The sequence below is a fragment of the Myotis myotis genome, unplaced genomic scaffold (genome assembly GCF_014108235.1).
Source record: "Myotis myotis isolate mMyoMyo1 unplaced genomic scaffold, mMyoMyo1.p scaffold_m19_p_3, whole genome shotgun sequence".
Lineage (NCBI taxonomy): Eukaryota > Metazoa > Chordata > Mammalia > Chiroptera > Vespertilionidae > Myotis > Myotis myotis.
The window spans coordinates 196812403-196822933 of NW_023416335.1; the positions used below are offsets into that span (position 1 = coordinate 196812403).

Genomic DNA, 10531 nt, shown 5'->3' on the forward strand with positions numbered 1-10531 from the left:
GGACATTCTAATCTAACCGCAACACCCGAAATGATTCGCATCAAGCATTCCGTGTTTGTTTGTTTTTTAAGCGACTATTATACCGGGACTCACTTAAATGGAAAAGAACGGAAGCCCCGGCGTCAAGGAGAGACTCTTCAAGGTGAAGGGACACGGAGGAGGAGGTCACGAGCACAACTCCCACACCACTCAAAAAGCCGGCCCCGCTCGCGCGCCTGCGCAGCACGAATCCTCTCGCGCAGAAGCCGGACCGGAAGGGCTGGGGCCGGTGGGGCGGGGATAGGGTTGCTAGGAGAACGCGATGACGTTGCTGCCGCGGCGCTCTTCTCCGCCAATGGGTGTCGCCTGACTGTAGTGACTGGCTGCGTACGTCACGCTGACGATGCGCGAAGGACACTCATCTAAGGGCTCGGAGGACGTTCGGTCTCTGTGAGCCGCTGCGTTTCCGCGGAGCGCCGGTGTGTTCGCCATCTTAAGGAGTGAGTCTGGTCCGGCCTTCCGCGCGGCAGGTGCGGGGTGGCGGGGAGCGGCGAGCGGCGCCCCTGGGGGATGATGCTTTGGCGGTAGGCCCGGCCGACCTCCTCTTTTGGGGAGGCGGCCGTGACCTCCTCAAGGGCGCGGAGGCGGGAAAACCAAGGCCCCGATCGGGGACCCAGGCTGCCGGTGCCTTGGGTCGGCCTGACTGCGCCCTTTGCCTTTCCTCTGACCTCCCGCCCCTCCTCTCCTAGGAAGATGTTCTCGTCTGTGGCGCACCTGGCGCGGGCGAACCCCTTCAACGCGCCCCACCTGCAGCTAGTGCACGATGGCCTCGCGGGTCCCTCCAGCAGCCCCGCCGGGCCCCCGGGCCCGCCCCGCCGCTCCCGCAGCCTGGCAGCCGCCGCGGTGGAAGGTGAGCTCAGGCCCTGCCCCGCTACGCTCGTTATGCCCACTTGGTCCGCGGGGCCTCGCTGGCCTGCGCGCGGCCTGGAGGGCAGGGAAGGACAGGACGGCGCCCGGGTGCTCGCGGGGGGATGTCAGCCCGCTCCTCGCAGGCCGGGTGTCGGAGCCTTCCTTGGCCTTCTCTCCAGTCAAGGGCGTGGGAGGCCGAGGCCCGGCTCGCTCCATGACCTCCGCGTCCTCGAGGGAGCAGAGGGGAGAGGCCTTGACTAGCCCCTTATCGCCGCCGTAAGTCCGCTGGGTCAGCACTGGGTAAAGTCTCCTTCCTAACCCCTGGCCACCTGCAGGTCCGACGGTATTACCTGTTCTTTGATCTGGCCTTAGTTTTCTCCTGAAAAGCACTCCCTCCTCCGTTAGGTGTTGGCCCAGGATATTGTGAGATAACGGGGTCTCTCTCAATGCGGCTGGTGGAGGCGGCGAGGTGCAGCCTCAGATCAGATGTCTGGGCCGTAGAAAGGACGTCATCGGTATAGGATCCCTTTGGTCTTATTTCTGGGGATTCTTGGTGGTTAGACGCCATTTAAATGAATTGTGCGAGAAACCTGAAAACGCACTTGTAACTCCTGCACGGTGACATCGTACCTGTAAAATCTCAGGTCTGTTTTTCTTAAATCGGGTATGTGTTTCTGTTGCTGAGCCTTTAGCGTGGGTAGAAAACCCTTTCCCTAGCATTCCGTCCTTCCATTTGAAAGGGAAAGCCGGCGTCCTTGGCGGAGTCCATGGGCTTGAGGGCAGGAATGTGTGTTTCCCCAGCTGTGCGCTGTGGGAATCCAGTGGGGGTGGGACTGGTCAGTGGCTGGGGTCAGCCTAGGATTTGGCAAGCGGAGTGCTCCTTCTGAGTTTGATCTGTACTCGGAAGTGTGTTCTTACCAGCGATTAATGATTGGAAGTTTGATTTTAATCATTAATATAGGAAACTTTTTTTTCTCACAGATGGAATCTTCATCATCTTTTGGTGATTGTTTTAATTGTGACCGTGAATTTCTTGTTACTCGAGCTAGGTGGAAACTCACCTTTCAACCTAATTGTAAACAGGTGGCCAGAGCTTTTCAGTTGCGATAGTACAATTATCCCACAGGGAAACGGTTCTCTTCATTCCCATGGCCTTCGTCATCTGAAGAAATACTTACTTGATTTTTTTTTCTTCCCCCAATCAGAGGAGTATAGCTGTGACTATGGATCTGGCAGATTCTTTATCCTTTGTGGAATTGGAGGAATTATTAGCTGTGGCACAACACATACAGCATTGGTTCCTCTAGATCTGGTTAAATGCAGAATGCAGGTTTGTTTTGCATGTGGGACTGAATAAGCATATTGTTGGCGCATGGCTAAGTTGTAAGATGTAGTCATCTACTAACAAGCTGTGTGGAAACCTAACTGTCCAGGAGGTAAGTTGAGAACAGTAATAACATGAGTTTTATACTAAAATGCATGGTGTGTCTTGTCTTATTACAGAGTACAGTTGTGAATATGGCTCCATGAAGTTTTATGCACTGTGTGGCTTTGGTGGGGTCTTAAGTTGTGGTATCACACACACCGCCGTCGTTCCTCTGGATTTAGTGAAATGCCGCATGCAGGTTTGTATTGGGATAACAATGTGAAAAGCTTTCATGTGGGACTTCATTCCAAATAATCTTAAAGGACTTCACAAATGAGAAGAATTTGAATACAGAAGAACTGCTAGAAACTTTAGTAGGAAACCAAACCTGAATTTCTTTGTTTTAATTAGTGTTTTAAATCCAAGAAATGCCTCTTTTAAAATAAGAATGTGCGTAGATTGTTGGATCTCAGACTCTGGCCCTAAATGCTTTTTTGCTGTTGGGCTCATTTCTGGCTAGAGTGCCTCTTTAAGACCTACTGGTTCTTTATGTTCCAAGTAGTCATTTTATAAGCAGTTACATGTCAGAGTGGGTAATCATTCTTTGTGTATTATGTGAAGTAACTTCACATCTCTTAATTGATAAGATTAAGGTAGAGAGTGCTATGTAGATTTAAAAATGTATCTTAATATTAAAATTTTGTGGGTATAGCTTTTTATATATTCACTTACATAAAAGGTTTTTAAATAATTAGAATATCTTGATTAGGATTATTGAAGCAAAAATAATCAAACCTTAAAAATTTATTTGTTCCAAACAGGATTAGAAGTCTACTTACCTAAAAGAGAAAGGAAGTGAAATATTAGCAGGGAGAGGAAGGTGATGTATACCGGCCCTTGTAGTACTGGCAGAAATAGTGAGATAAAATTTTTTTCCCATTTAGTTAATAGAAAGGATATGAAATATACCTTTAATATTTTTTATGCATGTGTCTTGAAGTGAGTTGAGGTCAGAAGACACTCATTATGTTGATGTACCTTTTTAACTTGTATTTAGTTTGATTGTATTAAGTTCACAAAACTTGATTGACTTTATAGTGTAATCTACTTAATGGGCTAGCCTATATCAGAGATATACAGGCATACAGGCAAGACCCTTCAGGAGCAAAAAGATTATGAGTTGCTGAAAAGCTCGGGTGGCGGTTACCATTTTTAGCAATAAAGTATTTTTTATTTAAGGTATTTACATTATCTTTTTAGACAATGCTATTGCACACTTAATAGACAACAGTATAGTGTAAACATAACTCTTATGCACTGGGAAACCAAGAAATGTGTGTGACTTGCTTTATTGTGATGTTATCTTTTTTTGTAGTGGTCTGGAACTGAACCTGCAATATCTCTAAGGCATGCCTGTAGAGTTATCTGTTATTTAGACAGTAGTTTTGAAACTAAATCTTTAAAATGTTAGAGTTGGATGGTGAGAATTCTCTTAGAGTCAGTTTTGTTATGTATTTTTGTATTGTAGACATTTTACCCTCTGAACTAACCCTCCAAGACTTAAGTCTAACTGAAAGAAAGATAAACCTCAATGTACACCAAGCACGTCAAACTCGCGGCTTGTGGGTCGCAAATTTGACATGCTTGATGTACACATTTACAAAGATAATTATAGATACTAAGCTGTTACCATGTGGTGATCTTGTGTTGTTCTACCTTTTGTGTAGTTGCTGAAGTTTATTTTAGAACCAAATGGGGAAAAAAACTAATAAGAAAATTAAGTATTTATGAGAAATGTTAGCTCTTCGGTACATTTTTTTTCTTTTTGTTTTAAATATAGGTGGACCCCCAGAAGTATAAAGGCATATTTAATGGATTCTCAGTTACACTTAAAGAGGATGGTGTTCGTGGTTTGGCTAAAGGATGGGCTCCAACTTTCATTGGCTACTCTATGCAGGGGCTCTGCAAATTTGGCTTTTATGAAGTCTTCAAAGTCTTGTATAGCAACATGCTTGGAGAGGTATGTAAGTTAACTTTGCAATTGAAAGTCCTGAGCTTTTAACTTAAAGTTTAAAACCAAAAAGGATCTTAGATTTTTGTCTGACCCACCTCATTTTAGAACTGAGGAAATGGTCTCAGAAATGGTAAGCAACATGTTTTGAATCATAAGTCTGTTCTAGCAACGACAAGATGAAAAAAATATATATATATATCATTATATTTCAGTGCTCTTTTTATTATATACCGCTGCTTTTCAAAAAGTTGGATTTTGAGTTTATGTCAAGAGTTTATTAAGGGAATTTACACATTAAGCATGTCTTGGGTGGCAGCAAGACGAGGCATGGATGTCCTACCACATGGTAGGCACTAGGAGTTATTTAGGACTGGGAGAGATGGTTGGGAGACTTGCATGTGACCTGCCCCAGATAAAGGGAAAATGCCTTACATGCTTGCTTGTGGCAGGGCAACGGAACCCACACATCTGGGGTGTAAGGGACAGGTCCATCAGGCCGTCTTTGGGTGAATTTTCAGGAAGCAATCTCTGTTCTGGATCTAGAATGAGGTTCCAGCAGTGGTCACTCATGGCACAGTCTCCTCCACAGATTCTTTAGTGTAGTTCAGGGATCAACCATTCTTGGTACCTCGCTGTTAAAGCTAGTCATATTGCACTGTGATTGAAGTTTTGAGAGGTAAACATATTCAGTCTCATATCATGTGTATTATCCATGAACTGTATGATAGAGAAATACTTAAAATGTCTGAAATTTAACTGTTTCCTAGAACTGTCCCTTAAAGTAAAATTGAAAATAGCCAATTCACTTCCCTCGTGTTTTTCACTTAGGAAAACACCTATCTCTGGCGCACATCACTGTATTTGGCCGCCTCTGCCAGTGCTGAATTCTTTGCTGACATTGCCCTGGCTCCTATGGAAGCTGCTAAGGTTCGAATTCAAACCCAACCAGGTTATGCCAACACTCTAAGGGATGCGGCTCCCAAAATGTATAAGGAAGAAGGCTTAAATGCGTAAGTAAACATTTGCCTAAATTTATAGTATAAGGTACTCATTTGAGGGAAGTGCATTTGTTAGCATTAAGCCTACCAGACTTTAAAAATTTTTTGTTTAATGTCCATCCCCTCAACCCCTTTACATAGAACATAAACTCCAAGGGCAAGAATAAGTTGATAACATGGTTTGAGCCCTGAATTAAGAATTTTCTCTAAAGTAGGGAGGGAGGGACCATTTGTCAGTCTACAAGTGACTTGATATTTGACATAAACATTAACTGTTAACTTTTGGGGAGACTTTATTTAGAATTCCTGTCATCTGTGTTCACAGTTAAGAATTTGCATATGGTCAGGCCACAACATGCTTCCTTAGATCCACCTTTGTGGATGCCAATCTTGAACTGAGTTCTACTTGTAAACTTTACTGTTTCTTGTAGTTCCAGTCAAGAAACATCCAGCAACTTTTTGGTTGTACAGTCAAAGGTGCTTGAGTCATTGGCATGTGAGATAAATATACCTGCATGTTAGTCTTAGGTTCTGATACAAATGGCATGCCATTGTGCTGCCATTTTTGTATTATCAGGACTTGACTGGTGTGCGGACACTTCTGTTAATGATGAAAATTGTGCTAGATAAATATATGCAACTGACTAAAATAAATCCTGTGATTTCCTAGATTCTACAAGGGGGTTGCTCCTCTGTGGATGAGACAGATACCATACACCATGATGAAGTTCGCCTGCTTTGAACGTACTGTTGAAGCATTGTACAAGTTTGTGGTTCCTAAGCCCCGAAGTGAATGTACCAAGGGAGAGCAGCTGGTTGTAACATTTGTGGCCGGTTACATAGGTATGAATTACTTAGATCACGCTTGTCTGAAATGAAAGACAGTTATTTGCATTACTGACCTCTTGTGAAGAAATACTCCAAAGAAGTTATCTTCCCATAGCATTTCATATGACCTTCAGGAGTCATGGTTTGCATGGTTAAGCTTGGGAATACATTGATATGACTACTCTCCTATTTGTTTTTTGTTTGTTTTGTTTAGAACAGATTTAAAAATACAAAAGAAAGTGTTGATTAAAAGCTGAATATGAAAACTTTTGAAAGATTGGGTAGATCACTTTATAACCTTTCTTGTCAGTCTTACTCTAATTCTGATTTGTTCTTAAGAACAAAATTTTATTACTTAGTCATGTCAATATTGTTGGCTGTGGTGTGGTTTTTTTTTTCTTAACTGACCCCATATTGAATCATATTTCTTGACTTTTTTCAGCTGGAGTCTTCTGTGCAATTGTTTCTCACCCTGCTGATTCTGTGGTGTCTGTGTTGAATAAAGAGAAGGGCAGCACTGCTACTCAGGTCCTCCAGAGACTTGGATTTAAAGGTAGGGTTGTTCTTCCTCTAAAGAAAGAATAACACTTGCGGGTATATCCCATTTTTCACTCATATTTTATTTTTTAACCAGGTGTGTGGAAGGGACTCTTTGCCCGTATCATCATGATCGGCACTCTGACTGCACTACAGTGGTTCATCTATGACTCCGTGAAGGTCTACTTCAGGCTCCCTCGCCCTCCTCCACCTGAGATGCCAGAGTCTCTGAAGAAGAAGCTTGGATTAACTGAGTAGATAGATCGATGCACATATGGACTGAATCCGCTTTTGGTCAGTGTTGACGGAAGTGCTAAAGGAACTTTTATATATTTGACAGTGTAGGAAATCGTCTATTCCTGATATAATTACTGTAGTACTCTTGCTTAAGGCACGAGTTTCAAATTTGCTTTTGAAATATATCCAACTGGTCATGATTTGTGTGTGACTTGATAATTATTTTTAAAACTAGTTTTTAAAGATTTAATCGTAAAATGGAAAGAATTAGTATAAAACTTACAGAGAAAAATGCAAATTCACCACTGTTGGTTCAGTCCTCTGATCCCTACTCATAAATTGTCATGTCTCAAGTTTTGTCACTCAAGAGAGTTCCTATATTTTTAGGAAACATTCTAAATTTTCAAAAATTTTATTTAATTGTTCAATTTAAATATGGATAAATATTATATTTTGAGAAGTTGATTTTGGCATATAATCGAATTTTTGCATTGTGTACTGTGCTCTTTAAAATCCCCTATGACTAGCTAGCTGGTTTGGCTCTGGATAGAGCATCAGCCTGCGAACTGACGGGTCGCGGGTTCAGTTCTGGTCAAGGGCACGTGCCTGGGTGTGGGCTTGATCCCCAGTAGGGGCATACAGGAGGCAGCCGATCAATGATTCTAATCACTGATGTTTCTATCCCTGTTCCTTCCCTCTGAAATCATAAAAATATTGGCTCTGGCTAGGTAGCTCAGTTAGTTAGAGCATTGTCCAGATACACCAAGGTTGCAGGTTCAATCCCCAGTCAAGGCACATACAAGACAGCCAATGAGTGCATAAATAAGTGGGCCAACAAATCGATGTTTCTCTCTAAAAGTCAATTAAAAAATAAAAACCAGCCTGAGTTTTGCTAAATTATACATATGTAGTAACAATTGGACTGAAAAAGAAGTAACAGCTTAAATCTCCATTTTGTGAAAACTTCATGAAGTGTTTTGAGCATATTTCAAAGTGAGTTTAACATTTCCATGATAACTTTTTGGGATAGAAGTGTCCATATGTCCATGAAGTTTGGTGCATGGCAGTCTTGCTGCTAAATTAGAGTTATACACTGTTTCTTTAGCATAAGGTTATATAACTTCATATAATTTTTATCATTTATGAGATCACAAAATAATTGTTAAAAATTTCAGGTACCACATGGCTAAGGAAAAACCCCCAAACTTCAAGGAATCTAGCTCAAAAGTGCTATCTATGCCTCTCCTGATAGATCAAATAATAATGTGGTAGCTTAATAAGTCAGCTCCTCCTAACAGTTCTTACCTCAGATATTACTGAATTATTTCTCTCTTAAAAGGCAGCCCTGCCTTCACATTTTTAGCAATGGTCATAGGAGTCCATGAGGTGTACCTTCATCATTGATAGGGCTTATGAACCTTTGGGTTATTACAATGTGACTTGAGATTCCTAGAAAGCAACAATTCCAAAGTTTTCATGAGTTTCTCTGGACTAATGTGCCATGCCTGCAACAGTCACTTCATAAATGCTAGCTATGCTGAATGAAAACACAAGACATACTGTAATTCTTATCTAATACTATGATTTGATGTACAAGTCTGCTGGCTTTCTTTGTGGAATGTGGTATATATGAGATTTGAAAATGGAGGATAATTCATGTGAAGGACAATATTATTTGAAGACCTATGAATCAATCCCAGGGGGTTGTATTTAGCAAGATTGAAACTATTAAAACATCATTAACATATGAAAATATAATGTGACTCACTTTTACTTACGGATAAACAATGATTTACTGATTATATTGACAATTGAAGCTTTCACTGATACTAGTGCAGGGAAATTTCACAGCTGAGGATGACTCCCTCATTCCCTCATAAGATGCTGGGGTCCAACCCCAGCGGGTCCAGGGGTCCCCAAAGGTGTGGACAGAGTCGGCAAAGAAGGAATGACAGGGAGACAGCGTTCAGTTGATCAACAGCCTAGCCAGGATCTCTAGCCAAGTTCTGGTCAGGATCTCCAGCGAAGTTCTGGTTAGGATCTCCAGCCAGGTTCTGTGTCCATGTTCTCTTGCTAGGTTCTCCAGCCAGGTTCTGTAGCCATGTTCCCTCGCTAGGTTCTCCAGCCAGGTTCTGTCCAGGTTCTCCAGCCTGGTTGAGTCACCAAGTTCTAGTCAGGTTCTCTTGCCATGTTCTATAGTCAGGTTCAGTCCAGGATCTTTTGCCATGTTCTCTCGCTAGGTTCTGTCTCTAGATTCTGTGTAGGTTCTGTGTCTAGGTTCTGAGCCTCTTGGTTCTGTGTTCTAAGTTCTGTGTTCTAAGTTCTGTGTCTTGCTGTCTTATTACATCTGTATTTATACCAGTTGATTCAATCCTATCAATCTCTATTACAAAGGTTAGGGCGTTTCTTATCTCCATTCCAGGGAGTAAAGATTATGTAGCTTAAGCATGAGTGTTCATAGTTAAAGTGATTAATTACCCGCCTGGCACTTGTTAAGAGGTTTTATTCCCTCCCTAACTTCAGGGGAAAATCCCTACCTGGGGAAACAACCTTTCTCAGAGAGGTGACCTTGGTTAAAACACATAGTGCCAAGAAGGTGAGCAAACATATTAAGAACAGTATGCCATATATGCCAGGTCCCTTGAAACAGCAAGGATGGACCGGCTCCCGGCAATAAGAGACCATATATATTATTGAAATAAATAATTTTACATCTGTTAGGGAACATAAAGTTTTTCATCCAGTATTTGCCATGGAAGCTATCTGACTTGAAGACAAGATCATGACCATGAGCTTAGTGACATTTAGATTTTAGGGTTCCTTCTCAGCATGGCTATCAAATTATAGATTTGTGAGTCATTATTTCATTGAGTAGAACTAGCACCAAATAAGATGAGTGCCTTGTTTATTTGGCACTGATAGAAACAAATATTCTTCATAAATGAATTTTCAGATAAATTTGTATTTTAAATGCTGAAAATTGTTTTTTTCATGTCTAAAATGCATTATTGTATCAAGATAATTCCATGGAGCATAATTTACACTTCATTTGGTATCATGAACAGTCAAGGGCCCCTGCTGGGTTGTGGACTCAATCCCCAGTAGGGGGCATGCAGGAGGCAACCGATCAATGATTCTCTCTCACCATTGTTGATGTTTCTATCCCTCTCCCTCCTCTCTGAAATCAATAAAAATATATTTTAAAAAATAAATATGTTCATAGAAAAACTTGCAAGGACATATACAAAAAATGAATAGTAGTATTGACTGAGAAAAACCGATAAGCCTTGAAGAACCTGGGAGATGCGGGCAAAACCACACCTTCACCCAAGGCGTTGCAGCCTCTGATCAGGTCAGCCTCCCTCAAGTTTCTCTTTGGCAATCCTTCTCAATATCCACATGAATTTCCTCAGGATTTTATTACAAATGCAGATTCTGACTCAGCAGCTCTGAGGTGGAGCCTGACATTCTATATTTCTAACAAGTGCCTGGGTGAGGTTGATGCTCTGGTCTCTTCGAAGGAGAGAGAGCTCTGTCTCTATTGGTACTGCCCTTGTGGTTCCAGATCCCACGAGCACTGGTTATAGCACAATTCTTCCCTTGGGATACTCATGAAATTAATAGATTAAACGTCTCCCCCTCCCCAACATGAGATAACTTGGA

The 10531-nt window shown here is 42.0% G+C and overlaps 1 protein-coding gene and 1 non-coding gene across 6 annotated transcripts; both read left to right on the plus strand.

The window, feature by feature from the left end:
• The first annotated feature begins 324 nt into the window (after positions 1–324).
• SLC25A3 (solute carrier family 25 member 3) lies at positions 325–7068 on the plus strand. Of its 5 annotated transcripts, none has more exons than XM_036300555.1 (8): positions 325–479; positions 729–889; positions 2094–2218; positions 4095–4274; positions 5097–5278; positions 5937–6109; positions 6537–6647; positions 6729–7068. In XM_036300555.1, the coding sequence occupies exons 2-8, from the start codon at positions 733–735 to the stop codon at positions 6887–6889; spliced, it is 1089 nt and encodes a 362-aa protein (XP_036156448.1). In that variant the 5' UTR covers positions 325–479; positions 729–732; the 3' UTR covers positions 6890–7068. The 5 variants fall into 5 exon arrangements, with proteins under 5 accessions (XP_036156448.1, XP_036156451.1, XP_036156450.1 ...); XM_036300558.1 differs by lacking the exon at positions 2094–2218 and adding an exon at positions 2392–2513; XM_036300557.1 differs by having other exon boundaries at positions 415–509.
• Positions 5619–5866, plus strand: LOC118652370. Its single transcript, XR_004966606.1, has one exon. It is a non-coding gene; the product is annotated as a small nucleolar RNA SNORA53 (small nucleolar RNA).
• Positions 7069–10531: the final 3463 nt, after the last annotated feature.

Excerpts from the sequence above, each read along its gene's own strand:
- SLC25A3 (XM_036300555.1), top strand. The coding sequence starts at position 733 with ATGTTCTCGTCTGTGGCGCACCTGGCGCGGGCGAACCCCTTCAACGCG. Across the intron at positions 890-2,093 it reads GGCAGCCGCCGCGGTGGAAG|AGGAGTATAGCTGTGACTAT; the intron begins GTGAGCTCAGGC and ends TCCCCCAATCAG. Across the intron at positions 5,279-5,936 it reads AAGGAAGAAGGCTTAAATGC|ATTCTACAAGGGGGTTGCTC; the intron begins GTAAGTAAACAT and ends GTGATTTCCTAG.